This window comes from Stegostoma tigrinum, chromosome 4 (assembly GCF_030684315.1).
Source record: "Stegostoma tigrinum isolate sSteTig4 chromosome 4, sSteTig4.hap1, whole genome shotgun sequence".
Lineage (NCBI taxonomy): Eukaryota > Metazoa > Chordata > Chondrichthyes > Orectolobiformes > Stegostomatidae > Stegostoma > Stegostoma tigrinum.
Window position 1 is genome coordinate 39,610,753 of NC_081357.1, and position 15,223 is coordinate 39,625,975.

Sequence of the window (15,223 nt, forward strand, 5' to 3'; positions counted from 1 at the left end):
GATAGTACATCATATATTTGGTTGAGTTTCCAAAAGGTCTATTTGAAAGAAAGATATTGTTTCAAAACATAATGTAATAGGAAATAATCCGATCCAAGTTTGCTTTCTGCCAAACTGATGTCAGAATGATTAGTAGCCACAATATTGCTATGACTGATTAGTCCCCTGTTCATAAAATAATGATGTCAGAATATCTCCCTGATGATGCTTCTGTAAGTAAGCAATTACAAAGTATGCAATACATTTCTTCCAAAATTCTCTGTAGCATAAATTTTGCTTTTCCCCATATAGAACTACTGTTGTTTTTCAGCCGTGTAAAGTTTGTGGCCTCTGCTGTCCGTTAAATTAACCTTAATTCCACAGTGGCTATGGGAGTAACCCGTATGTATAATCCTGATTGTCACAGTAAAATAAGTAAAAGAACTCTGGCAATGCCAAGTATTTTAACTCTGTCCATGACCTTACAACCAAGGTTGGGAAAGTACCTGTATTTTGCGAGGAAATATGTATGACTAATATGCACATAATTTGTAAAATAAAGTATTTTAGCATGGTTCAATCATTTTTTTCCATTATATACACCAATGAGTAATTAGCACAGTACTTGATGTTTTTGTTAAGAAGGGCAACAGGAATAATCTGGGAAGTTACAGACCGTTGAGCCTTACATCAGGTGGTCTGATTAAGTTTGCGGGCAACACACAGATTGAGGGAACTGCGGACAGCGAGGAGGATTACCAGGTATATATAAGCTGGAGACATGGGTGAAGAAATGGCAAATGGAATTTAGTCAGAACAAATGCAAAATGATATATTTTGGAAGGTCTGATGCAGGATGGAGATACACATTTAAATGACAGAACCCTTAGAAGTATTAACGTACAGAGGGATCTAAGAATACAGGCCCACAATTTCTTGTAAGTGATAGCACAAGTGGATAAGGTGGTTAAGAATGCATAAAGCATACTCGTTTCCATCAGTCGGGGCAGAGAGCATAAAAACTGGCAAGTTTATGCTGTAGCTTTATGGAACTTCAGTTAGGATACATTTGGAAAATTGAATACAATTCTGACCTCCACACTATTTTACAAATTATGTGAGTATTAGTCATACATATTTCCTTGCAAAATACAGGTACTTTCCCAAGCTTGATTGTAAGGTCATGGACAGAGTTAAAATACTTGGTGGTGTTCATGTGTGGAGACTTCAGAGAGGGTACTAGGACTAATAGGTTTACGTAAAAAGGTGGAGGAGTTTAAAGGAGATGTGAGAGGCAAGTTTTTTTTACACACGGTGATAACTGCCTGGAATGTGCTACCAGAGGAGATACAACAGCAATGTTTAAGAGACATCTTGACAGAAACATGAATAGACAAGAAATAGAGGGATATGGATTTCACATAGGCAAAAGGTTTTTAATTTTGAAAGGTGGTGTGTGTCAGTGCAAGCCTGGAGCCAAAACGCTTGTTCCTTTGCAGTGCTATTCTTTTGTTCTTTAAAGAACCAAAGGTGTCTCTGCCCGTTCAGAAAAACCAATTATTACATAAATCTTGAAGGGCACCACTCAGCAAACATGGGACAAAGTAAGGAGGCAGAGGCCCATGAACTTCCTCAACCAGCAAGGCGATTCAAACCTGCATAATTGGCATCACTCTGCATTGTAGTATAACTATCCAGATAACTGAGCTAACCTAACTCCCAGTTATACAATTTGTGGATAGCGTTTAAAATGAAAACTGAAGGATAGATCCTTGTTGATGAGAATCAATAATTGCTTATTGGACAGTCCACTTTGATTGTGCTTATCCTATTTTGCCCTTTGGGTATAAACAGTGCTGCCAAAGTACTGGGTTGATAAAAGTTAAAATGCACAGCTTAGAACCTACTCTTTCTTGCTATTTGCAAGCATTACTCCAACTTTAAGTGACTTTAACATTTCCTAACTCAGTTGAAATCATCAGGCTGAAAAACACTTTGGATCAGTCAGTTTGCAAACAAAATTGAAAAATAATTTTGAAGAAACAAAATGATACCCAGGAAAGTAGAGAAATTCATTCTAGCATATCATTTTTCAAGCATTGTACTCACCATCTGCTGAGGTGGTTCTTGTTTCTGCTTGCCTGTTGATTTAGTTGGACATTTCTACTCACATCACATCATCCAGAGCTGAATGTTCATTGCTTTACCAAACCCTATTTAATCTGTGTTTGGCTTTAAGAATGCTATGTTAGTTCTTCTTCCCAGTTGCCAGGCAATGACTTGGAAACACTGTCTTGTTGCTGGAAGAAATATTGATGATATAAATGTGTGACCTGCAAACTTTAATCAGCTGCCATTGCTGTAATGTCAAGAGACAGTAAAGCAGTATTGCCAGGCTTGACTCCAGCTTTAACCGTTTGCAAGTCATAAAAATCTTGTCAGCTTGAGACATGTTACATAGTTTTACATCACATAAATAGACCACTCGGCCCGAGCACACTAAGTTAGTGTTTGTGTTCCATGCAAGTTTCATCTCATCCTATCAACATGTCCAGTTTGTTTCTGTCTGGTGTACCTCCATAACTTTGTTTTAAATACACCTGTGCTCTTTGTCCCAGCTGTTCCATACACTAGCAAATTCCACACTCTCACCACTACTTGGATTTAGAACTCCTTCCCAAATTCATTAGTGTGTCTCACAGTGTTTGTCTTATTTGTGGCTCACTTTTGCATTAAAATGTATTCTAATGCCTATTACAAAAAACAGAAAAGTTGAGAAAGACCAGTGCGAGAGTGTTTATCTCCTCCTGGGTGCTGTCATTAAGAAAATGAGGTTTGTTATTCGACCAGAGCAGAGCAGACTCTGATTCGTGCACTGAGGTGGATGTGTTTTTAGTGGATTGCCCTCCCTCAGTGGTGAAGCACCTGGAGGTGGTCTCCTTGGCTCTAAATGTCAAATAATAATGCAACAATGTATGTCTTTTTTACCTTTTGCAGGCAATACCTTTTGCCACCTGAGACTCAGCCACTCCATGAGGTTGTATATTTCAGTGCTGCCAGCACTATTCGTAGACACTTAAATGCTGCACCTCGCACTGCATTGCAGGCAGCTTTAAGTAAGCCATACAACTATCTAAAGGTAAAACACGCGAACAACCAGTTCACAATTTAACTGTTGAATATGTTTTCTTTCCAATGAGCTATTAGTGAACCAGAAAGCGCTTTTATGTAATAATTTGGGAATTTCATGAAAGCTAAATATTAATATTTGGTTAATAATTCTTTATGATTTGTTAAAATATCCTCAATAACAGTTTCCCTTTAAGTTTTAGAAATACCATTATTATACAGCATGTGATACCTTTCTAAAAGAAAAAATAATCTAATTTTACCAATTTGCACTGGAACAGAATGAAGCTGTGAGGAGCAAGGAAGGAGCCATTACTAATACAGCTCCAGATATATGTATAGTCTATAAACTTCACCTGGAGTGTGGACGATTGATTAACCTGTATGACTGGTTGCAGGTGGGTTTTGTTCCTTTGTTGCTTCGAACTAACTCAAATTGCCCTTCATGCCTTGCTTTACAGTCAATTTTTTTTCTTCCATACATTCATGGTAAGAGGGTATCACTGTCTAGGCCAGCATTTATTAACCATTCCTCATTGCCCAGAGCACAGTTCAGAGTCAACGACTTTATTGTGGGTCTGGAATCACATGTAGCCGAGATCAGGTATTGCTTCTGTAAATGGCATTAGTGAACCAGATGGGTTTTTCCTGACAATCGACAATGGATTCTAGATCAACATTAAACCCTTTAATTCCAGATTTTTAAAAAATTGAATTCAAATGCCACCACGCATGGCGGGATTAAACCCTGGGACTCCAGAATGTTTCCTGGGTCTCTGGATTAATAGGCCAGCAATAATACCATGAGGCCATTGCCTCCCCCAGTTAAGACAGTAATTTTACTAGGAGTGTCTAATCCTTCCATTTTCACGCACCACTTTAGGCACACACCATTAAACTGCGTATCTTTCAAGCTGGGTTTAGGAACTAACAAATGTTAATGTTCTGGTCACCGCATTATAAGAAGGATGTGGAAGCTTTGGAAAGGGTGCAGAGGAGATTTACTAGGATGTTGCCTGGTATGGAGGGAAGGTCTTACAAGGAAAAGCTGAGGGACTTGAGGCTGTTTTCATTAGAGGGAAGAAGGTTGAGAGGTGACTTAATTGAGACATATAAAATAATCAGAGGGTTAGATAGGGTGGATAGGGAGAGCCTTTTTCCTAGGATGGTGACGGCGAGCACGAGGGGGCATAGCTTTAAATTGAGGGGTGAAAGATATAGGACAGATGTCAGAGGTAGTTTCTTTACTCAGAGAGTAGTAAGGGAATGGAACGCTTTGCCTGCAACTGTAGTAGATTCGCCAACTTTAGGTACATTTAAGTCGTCATTGGACAAGCATATGGACGTACATGGAATAGTGTAGGTTAGATGGGCTTGAGATCGGTATGACAGGTCGGCACAACATCAAGGGCCAAAGGGCCTGTACTGTGCTGTAATGTTCTATGTTCTATGTTCTATCTTCTGATTTATGCTGTATTCATCAGTGAAGCATCAGTACTAATAGTTCAGCCTCAGTATTCAGGACCTCAATGTTCCAACATGTCTCACTCTCAGATATTGTAGAATCAAGTCATAACTGAATTTCCTGGACTTCACTGGGACAGAACCTTTTTATGACTTGTCATTAATGTTCATCAAACTGAATGGGGTTATGTTAAGGTTTCACAGTCTGTATCATCATGACAATAAATTGCCACTTACATTTGGAGAATGAGGATCACATGACCCGCTGTTTCATTCCATTCTGTAAGAGTGTACATCTCTACTGTGAAAACAAGAATGATGCCTGTTTTCATATTTCTGTTCCGCCTTACATTGAGCCAAGCTGGTGTTTAGACCTAAGGAGCAGTCCAGTTGTTTGCAGGTATGTATTCTTGGAAACTTAGAAAACAGGAGAAGGATTAGACCTTCGGAACTTCCTGCTGGCTCTTTCATTCAATACAACCCTGGTTAATCATCCAACAGTACCATGTTCCTGCTTTCGCCCTGCATCCTTTGATCCCATTCTAAAAACATTCAATGTTTTGACCTCAACTGCTTTCTGTAGCAGAGAATTTCACAGACTCACCAGCCTCTGGGTGAAGAGAGCACTCCTTATCTCAAACCAAAATGGCCTACCCCATATTCTTAGTCATGACCAAGTAGATGATAACCCACCTTCCGGGTTTCGCAACCAAATTGGTTAACCTCACGTTTATTCACATTGTGTTTGATGGAGTATGAGAAGATTCAATCCAGTACCAATGTCCTGTGCTTAAACAGTGGAGACTATGACAGGATGAGGGAGGAATTAGCTAAGATAGAATGGGAGCAAAAATTTTATGGTGGGTCAGTTGAGGAACAGTGCAAGACTTTCAAAACGATTTTTCACAGTGCTCAACAGAAGTATATTCCAGTGATAAGGAAGAACTACAGGAAAAGAGATAGTCAGCTATGGATGTCTAAGGAAATAAAGGAAAGTATCAGATTGAAAAAAAGCACGTACAAAAAAGCAGAGTAGTGGGAAACTAGTAGACTGGGAAATCTTTAAAGGTCTACAGAAAGCCACAAAAAAATTATAAAGAAAACTAAAATAGATTATGAGAGCAAACTAGCTCAGAATATAAAAACTGGCAGCAAAAGTTTCTATAAATATGTAAATCGTACAAGAGTGGCGAAGGTCCTTTTAGAGGATGAGAAGGCCAATTTAACAACTGGGAATGAGGAAATAGCCAACGCATTAAACAGTTATTTCGTGCCGGTCTTCACAGTGGAAGCCACAAATAACATGCCAAAAACTGATGACAAGGAGGTTATAGTAGGTGAGGACCTAGAATCTATCATTCTCACTAAGGAGGCAGTGCTGGGCAAGCTTATAGGGCTAAAGGTAGCCAAGTCTCCTGGCCCTGATGAAATACATCCCAGGGTACTAAAAGAGATGATAGGGGAAATTCCAAATGAACTAGTAATTATTTACCAAAATTCACTGGACTCTGGTGTGGTTCCCACAGATTGGAAAACAGCAAATGTGACACCACTGTTTAAAAAAGGAAGTAGACAAAAAGCAGGCAACTGTAGGCCAGTTAGCTTAACTTCGGTAGTGGGGAAAATGCTCGAATCTATCATTAAGGAAGAAATAGCAAGACATCTGGATATAAATTGTCCCATTGGAAACACCCAGCACGGATTCATGAAGGGTAGTCATGTTTAACTAATTTGGTGGAATTCTTTGAGGACGTTACTTGCATGGTGGACAATGGGGAACCTGTGGATGTGATGTATTTGAATTTCCAGAGGCATTTGACAAGGTGCCACACCAAAAGCTGCTACATAAAATAAAGTTGCACGGTATTACAGGTAATGTTTGGCATGGATAGAGGATTGGTTGACTAGTAGAAAAGAAAGAGTAGGGGTAAATGGGTGTTTTTCTGGTTGGCGTTCAGTGGCTAGTGGTGTGCCTCAGGGATCAGTGTTGGGACTGCAATTGTTTACAATTTACATAGATGATTTGGAGTTGGGGACTAAGTGTGGTGTGTCAAAACTTGCAGATGACACTAGGGTGAGTAGTAGAGCAAAGTGTGCAGAAGACACTGAAAGTCTGCAGAAGGATATAGATAGTCTAAGTGAGTGGGCAAAGGCCTGGCAGATGGAGTACAGTGTTGATAAATATGAGGTCATCCGTTTTGGTAGGAATAACAGCAAAATGGACTATCTTTTAAATGGTAAAAATTTGAAGCATGCTGCTGTGCAGAGGGACTTGGGTGTCCTTGTGCATGAATCGCTAAAAGTAGGATTGCAGGTGCAGCAGGTAATTAAAAAGGCAAATGGAATTTTGCCTGTCATTGCTAGAGAGATGGGGTTTAAAAACAGGGAGGCAATGCTGCAGCTGTATAAGGTCCTGGTGAGGCCACATCTGGAGTACTGTGCGCAGTTTTGGCCTCCTTACCTGAGAAGGGATATACTAGCACTGGAGGGGGTGCAGAGGAGATTCACTCGGTTGATTCCAGAGTTGAGAGGGTTGGATTATGAGGAGAGACTGAATAAGCTGGGATTATATCATTGGAATTCAGAAGAATGAAGAGAGATCTTATAGAAGCGCATGGCATTAGTGAACCAGATGGGTTTTTCTTGACAATCGACAATGGATTCTAGATCAACATTAAAGATTATGAAGGGAATAGATAAGGTGGATCCAGGGAGGTTGTTTCCGCTAGCAAGTGAAACTAGGTCTGGGGGGCATAACCTCAAAATAAAGGGAAGCAGATGTCGGACTGAGGTTTGGAGGAACTTCTTCACCCAAAGGGTTGCGTATCTGTGGAATTCCCTGCCCGTAGAAGCTACCTTGCTGAATGTTTTTACGGCAAGGCTAGGTAAATTTTCGAACAGTAAAGGAATTAAGGGTTATGGTGAGTGGGCAGGTAAGTGGTGCTGAGTCTCAAAAAGATCAGCCATGATCTTATTAAATGGTGGGGCAGGCTTGAGGGGCCACATGGCCTACTCCTGCTCCTAGTTCTTATGTTCTTATGAGTCTAGAAGACAGTAAACGTATCTGTAGATAAGAAATATTATTTCATCTGATGACCAGAATTAAAACGGAAATTTTAAGATCATAAAAATGTAATGCTAAAGTTTCAATATGAATTGATTTATCAATTATTGTCCAACAGCCAACACTAAGCTTTATCAGTGCCATGGTTGCAGGCTAAATTCCTGCAGATGCAACACAGCCCAGCAATTTTGCCCATGCCTGAAGTTGGATGAATATATTTGAAAAGTTGCTGGCTAATAAACAATCAGATATCTCTGTGAAGCAGGTAGCTCGCAGGCAACATGTCAATGAAGTTCTACCCTCAAATGACCTGAGCCTCAACAGGCCTGTGTGCTCCTTCAGCAACCACACGATAGTCAAAACTGCATGGATATTTCCAGAACTTACAAATTTTTAAAAGTGTCTTCTTAGCATAAGAACTAAACCATGCTCAAAGACACTAAGTTGAAGTCTTTTTTTGCCTTGCCCTCATCAAAACTTGGATACAAGAAACAGACTGGCGAGAGAGCGAGACCACTTTATGCAGAATGAGAAGAGGTTGGTGATTGGTCAGGCCATTATCGGCATGGAGGTGCAGCAAGTTAACTGTCAATCTTAATTCTGAGATCAAGCACGTAGATTCTGATTGGTCCTGGTGTTGCCATGGGCATGCAGCAGAGCTGGTCTGGCTCCATCACCCTCTTCCTTTTGAAAAAATTGCAGTGAATGTGTATATGGTCCTGTGTATTCATACATACACTTTCTGGCACATGCAAATGCATCACACTGCAGGTCTAGCTGATGATCTTAAATTGGTTTTCACTATAAATCTTAGCATGCTCCAGATTATTTACTAAATGACAGAACGACAATGACAGAATCACCTTTAATGGAGGATATACTTTAATGAGGCTCGTAAACATGAGCTGGTCAAGCACGAGTGGCATGCTGCCAGCTGTGACTGGTCAATGGAACGTGGTTTTTAATATGATCCATCGGTCATTGGGACGTACAGCCTACGTCACACTGGCACTGAAGCTCTGATATCACATTACGCATTTGTGTGGTTGATCACACATCTTTTTGGCTTGATGGCAGCATCCTATTGGTGGAGAAACCCACTTGTGCATTTGCTGTACGGCAGTAACATGAGTCAGCAAGCTTCATCTGTTGTTCACATTTCTGAGGATCCTTTCCCCTTCCATGGTAATCTGAGGTAGACTGGGCTTACTTGAAATAAACATTGAAGATTAAGTTACCTCAGCCAATGAATCTCCAGCTGGCGCCATACTCGCTACCTGTTTGGCCAGTCTCAAGGTCTCAGCCGTTCATTATTACCACTAATTTCCCACATGCTGGCTGGTTGAATTCTGGTCACATTCAGGAAAACAGCAAGCTTTCCAGTTTAATTTCCCATTGTAAGAAGTCTCAGAAATCTAACACCTTGGTGCACACTTTACACCAGTGCTGCTAACTGGCTGGAAACAATTCCACACATCTGTGATTTGACTCATTTAATGACAATGTTTGCAACCATTATAGACTGAAATAGAAATTTTCAATTGTTTCTAAAAATAAAACTGCACAATAATTTTGAACGAAGCTCACTGATGTTTCATGGTGGGAACATCTGTTTCAGGCCAAGATATCATTTAACTGTAACTTCCTGTACCAGATGGATTAGGCACCGTTCCATTTGAGTCATTGTTCTATTGTGTGCATTCTTAAAGAGAGCATGAGATTGCAATTATTTTAGTTCATTGGATGTTTACATGGCTTTAGTTCCAAAAAGTAGACATAAATGGATTTATCAAAACTTTCATAACTCCCTAATAACTCAGTGTATTAATACAGAGCAACTGTTTTTTGCTGAATTAGCTTATCTTGACTAGGGCTGCAATGATGGCACTATAGTTTGCCTCTAGCTTAGGAAGAGGAAGATTTCCTCTTTTGATTACCATCCAATAGCCCATTCTGGAAACGTAGGTCAGGATGATGAGAATTTAAATTCAATGACAAGCAACTGTCGGGTTACCATTTACACACAAAATTGCCCACTTTTATCTGTATAGCCTAAAGCACTATGGAATCACATGTTATCTAGAAGCCAAATGCTTGAGGAAGAAGGAATGTTGATGAGGAAAGTGGTACAGTGGCTTCACAGGAACCCGGGTTCAGTTCCAGCCTCATGACTGTGTGGAGTTTGCACATGCTCCCCATGTCTATGTGGGTTTCCTCCAGATGTTCCTGTTTCCTTCCACTGTCCAAAGGATGTGCAGATTAGGAAGATTGGCCATTCTAAATTGCCCATAGTGTCCAGGGATGTGCAAATTAGGCGGATTACCCATGGGAAATGCAGGTTTACAGTGGTAGGGTAGGAGCGTGAGTCTGTGTGGGATGCTGTTCAGACAGGCAGTGTGGACTTGTTGGGCAGAAGTGTCCTGTTTCCACACTAGGGATTCTATAGATTCTATGGTTTGCAACAGAGATAATTAAGTAAATTGCTTTTTGTTCCCATAGCTGCAACAGTCACTCGAAGGAGCCTGAGATGTTTAGTGTGATAATTCCTTTCAATTCTTCACTCCTTCATTTGTATTTACAAATTGCTAATATCAAAATGTAAGGGGCCAAACCTAAGGGCTATATTAAGTATAACAAAGTGTGGGGCTGGATGAACACAGCAGACCAAGCAGCATCTTAGGAGCACAAAAGCTGACGTTTCGGGCCTAGACCGTAGATCAGAAAAGGGGGATGGGAAGAGGATTCTGAAATAAATAGGGAGAGAGGGGGAGGTGGACTGGCGATGGGTAGAGGAGAAGATAGGTGGAGAGGAGAGTATGGGTGAGGACGTAGGGAGGGGATTGGTCAGTCCGGGGAGGACGGACATGGTGAAATCCACATTGATACCGTTGGGCTGCAGGGTTCCCAAGCAGAATGTGACTTGCTGTTCCTGCAACCTATGGGTGGCATCATTATGGCACTGCAGGAGGCCCAGGCTGGACATGGCTATATTAAGTATTTTTTTTCAACTGAAACCCATTTGCTCGAGCTAAATTATTAACTGCTGAATTTTCCTCGGTAAATGCTTATCTTACCTTGTTTAATAGTGACCTGATATATCACCCCATGAGCCATTTCCAGTCTCAACAACCTTGCTGCTCTTAAGGCTACTGCTTTAGATGGTGTGCTATTCCATTTGCCTGGAGTTTGAGTTGGAAAGAAGCTCACTGCTGCGGGTAGATAAATAATGGATGCTATACTTTTGTGCAGTCACCTTAATTGATGGCAGTTTGAGTCCTTTGAACGGGGCAGGATGTCTATAATTTGTTTTTCAGATGTGGGCATTGCTGATAAGGCCAACGTTTATTGTCCATCCCTCTCACAGCCCTCTAGGTTCAATTCTCACTGCAGAACTTAATGACCGAGGTAAGTACATTTGTAATGCAGCCATAGACAGGATGAGTATCATCTTGTAAATCCTTCCAACGTACACCAACTCAGATGGTAACAGCAAGAGAGAATCCTGGTCTTGACACGGATTTGGAGCCCACACCTAAGCACAAGATTTTGTTCCCATTCTGGTTGGCTGTATTGTTGACCTACCCACTTATCATTCATGGCTCTGTGAGTCAGACCTGGCAGAGAACGCAAGAAAAACATGCAAGAGTTCCTGTTACATTGTGATTTTGTGTTCCTAAATGTTGGGTAGATAATGGTGAATTCTGAGGAATTGGTGGTGACCTTGTCACCGTGTAGCAGTACAGTCGGAGCAATAGTCATATTGCACTGCTAAGCTGCTTTTAATTTTATTCAAATTCATTCATGGGATGTAGGCTTCGCTTGCTGGGCCAACATATATTGTCTGTCCCTAAGTGCCTTGAAGGAGGTGGTGGTGAACTGCTTTCCTGATCCACTGCAATCTGTGTGCTATGGGTAGACCCACAAGGCCATTGGGAACATGAGTTCCAGGATTTTGACATAGTTTCTAGTCAATGATAACCCTCAGGAAGTTGATACCGGGGAATTCAGTAATTGTATTGCCATTGAATGTCATGGCGAGATGCTTATATTTTCTCTTGTTGACGATGGTCATTGTGTGGCATCTTTGTGCGGTGCAAATGTTACGAGCAATTTGTCAGCCCAAGCCTGGACATTGTTCAGCATTTGGAAATGGACTGCTTCAGTATCTGAGGAATCATGAATGTTGCTGAACATTGTGCAATCATCGGCAAACATGCCTGTTATTTTTAATTGTTTAAAATAAAATCAATTTGCTTGTTTCATCTAGTTTTGAATTTTCTTTTATACCTTTTGACATTCCTGCTATATTGATATCAAGACATATTGCTTAGGAAGATTGAATAGATGAATGTTTCACAAACTAAATACACCTTATACCTTAATTATACTCTTTTTTGTGGCAAGAGTGGCTTATGAGACTAAAAAAGGCTGTGTGGCTGGACAGTGCTTGTGCTGCTGCTTTTGCTGTTATTTGAACTGGATTTTTTTTATCTCTAGGCATTTGTCACTGTGGTTACTGCTGCAGAAGGACAAGATCCAGATAAAATGAGTAATGGACAGGTGGATCAAGTTCTACAGTATCCTTTCTGTGCATTTACTTAGTGATCGGTTCTATTATTAGAAACCCATAGCAACAAAAGTAGTTTACATTAAGTACGACATGTAGAAATATATAGAAGTGAAATCCTCTGCATTGTGAAAGCTTCCCGGCACTGTTAGCTGTCGCTGTTTAGATACTGCAATAAATTACATTTTTGTACATCCTCTAGCTCATGCGTGCAGCTCATTGAGAGATTGGAAATGCCAATGTGCACGCAGGCAGATGTCACAATCCACTCACCATGTTTCCTGTCACATACAAAGAACCTTATAAATGACATGTTCTTACTATGAAATAGGCAGGTTTAGCTTCTCTCGAGGTTTATGGGGACATGCAGGAAATGCAAACTAGGTGAAAACCAGATCAGTCTGGATCATATTTTTATCTTATTATTTTGTTTTTGTAAAATTGAACAGTATTGCTATGGAAATGAAATGCAAAAATTCAGGACGTGCTCACCCCTTCTTCCCACCCATCAAGAGCCCAAGACAGGGTGTTTGATGGAAAAATAAGTTGGTGCCACTGGTCTACTGTTTCGTGACCATTTAGTTAAGCCATCCCTACCTGAATCCTTTACAGATATACATGAGGAATTGAGTATATTGAATTATGCTGTGCTAAATGCTTCCTCAAATAACGTGGTATTCAGTGACACAAAACCAGTGATAAAAACCAAAAGAACTGCAGATGTTGTAAATCAGGAACAAAAATAGAAGTTGCTGGAAAAGCTCAGCCGTCTGGCAGCATCTGTGAAGACAAAAACATAATTAATGTTTTGGGTCCGGTGACCCTTCCTCAGAACTGGGAAGGGTCTGTAGTAAAGAAGGGTCACCAGACCTGAAACATTAACTGATTTTTTTCTTCACAGATGCTTGCAGACCTGCTCAGCTTTTCCAGCAACTTCGATTTTTGTTCAAAACCAATGATCTCTGCCTTGACCTTGAGATATTGAACAGAATGAGCTACCCTCAGCTTCACAAAGGAGAAAGGAGTCTGAATTGGACCACAAGTTCCATTTTTGGCTGTGAAAAAGGAAGCTCCCAGGATGCAGAGTTCAGTTTTTTTTTAAATATCTGACTTATACCACACCAATTCTTCTTCACCTTTCCCCCTACACTTGGAATGCATTACAATAATTCAGCAATAGTTCCAGCCACTCCTGAAACTGCGATGGTCTACTGGTTGATTAAGAGACTTAGTAACAATCCACTTCTGAAAGATCCCGTTAGACACATTTTTGTGTGTGTGTGTGAGAGTGAGAGAGAGACAGAGAAATGTGGGGAGAGGAAGGGAGGGTGGTGAAACCCAAGCCAGTTTGTTTCTTAGAGAGTTGCCTGCTTCAAACTTGTAGATGGTGACTAATCAGTGACCAGAATTCATGTGTGCAATTCGACTGAATTGCTTCCAGTTTTTATTTAAAACCAGCACATTTTTTTCATATAGTATTGTGACTTGGTTTCATTTTGAAGTAATTGCTATTTTTCACTTTCCAATCAGTTACCTAGATGTGGGCATGAATCACTTCTTGTCATTGTGAAACCTCGTTGGTGAGGTTAGTCAAATTATTAGGGACAGTAGGAATGTAGGCAGAGAAGCTGGAGGAATATAAAAGGCAACTAAACTTAAGAGTTGGACAACAGATGAGGTACATGAGGCGACTGTACAACATCGTCACTGCTTGGTTGCAAGTCCCAATTTGTTGCTCAATAGGTGAAGCTTCACTTACTTTTTGGCTGTAATCTGATTTTCAGATTCTTCCAGTATTTCGGGGATAAATCACGGCCAAGTCTGATCCTGTCTCTCCATCGATATGGATATTTCTTTTGGTATTTTTCAAATAAAATGAACCGGGGATTTTTTCTTCCAGAGGTTTTCTTACCTGTGAACTCAAGGCCAATCATAGCAACTCACTCTTGCCTCAGTATGACAGACTATAAAGCACCAAACAGGAATTGAACTTGGTTCTAACACAGGACACACCACATGGTGCATTCACTCAGTGCTCCCCATTCTTAAATGAAGATTGGGGAAAATAATTTGCAGATTAGTTTTAATTTATGAGTGAGATCTTACTGCAGATTTAAGCTTTTATGTTCAGAAATAATTAGTACCTTTGCTGTTAACATTTGAAGCTATTGTCAGGCACTTTATTAATGAGTAAATCCGTTAAATTATTTCAATGATTATTTAAATGATTCAGATTTTTGATACTGCAGAAAAGCTATAAAATGTGGAATCCTCCCAATGTTTAAGCAGCAATACTTTCTTAACAAACACTTCCAAAAATTGGTCCATTTTACTTTTTTGTTATGATCTGGCATTACCTGAAATCTCACCGGAAGAAATTCCAACGGGAATTGAATATATACACTTGAAAATGTCAAAGGTGCAAGGTCATGGGGAAAGAGCAGCACAGTTTTCCTTGACTAACTTTATCAGTGCTCGTTTTATTCGTGCTGTGTCTGAGTTGGAGTTTTTAGGCTTTATTAAACCAACCAAACGGAAGACTGATCACGTAACGAGGCTGACGTGGGGTGGCTTCTGACCACAACCAACCCAACATCCTTTGTCTTTCTCTGGACATTTTGCACCAAAATGGGACATCATGCTACGAATATGTTTATTTGGGATTTCATGTGTTACAATACAAAATGAGCATTTACAATGGCCAATAAAGTATCCATTTCATACATGTACTTTAAGACGATATTGTTTGTATTTCATACTAGCAGATGATGTGCATGCATGCAGTCAAATGCTTACCAGATCAAAGTGATTTTTGATCAGATAGCAAAATGTCTGTGACAATAACCTAATTGATGTGTTGCATAATATTTATGTTTTTCCTGTTGTCTGAGAATGTTCTCTGCTTGTCATCTCTATAGAAACCACCCAGCTGAGACTGGCAACCAGTGCCATGGACAATTGCCTATGCCTGATATCTGTGTAGATGGTGACACTTGGGGCACCAGAAGAGTGCAAGTCAT

At 40.3% G+C, this 15,223-nt stretch overlaps 1 protein-coding gene across 4 annotated transcripts in view; it reads left to right on the forward strand.

Moving 5' to 3' along the window:
* orc3 (origin recognition complex, subunit 3) overlaps nt 1–14,932 on the forward strand; it is a 79,159-nt gene extending 64,227 nt beyond the window's left edge. For all 4 annotated transcript variants that reach the window (XM_059645279.1, XM_059645281.1, XM_059645282.1 and 1 more), the window contains 4 exons: nt 2,977–3,118; nt 3,390–3,506; nt 12,134–12,213; nt 14,676–14,932. In XM_059645279.1, the coding sequence (XP_059501262.1) occupies nt 2,977–3,118; nt 3,390–3,506; nt 12,134–12,213; nt 14,676–14,781 (445 nt within the window). In that variant the 3' untranslated portion in view covers nt 14,782–14,932. The remainder of the gene's footprint in view (nt 1–2,976; nt 3,119–3,389; nt 3,507–12,133; nt 12,214–14,675) is intronic.
* Nucleotides 14,933–15,223: the final 291 nt, after the last annotated feature.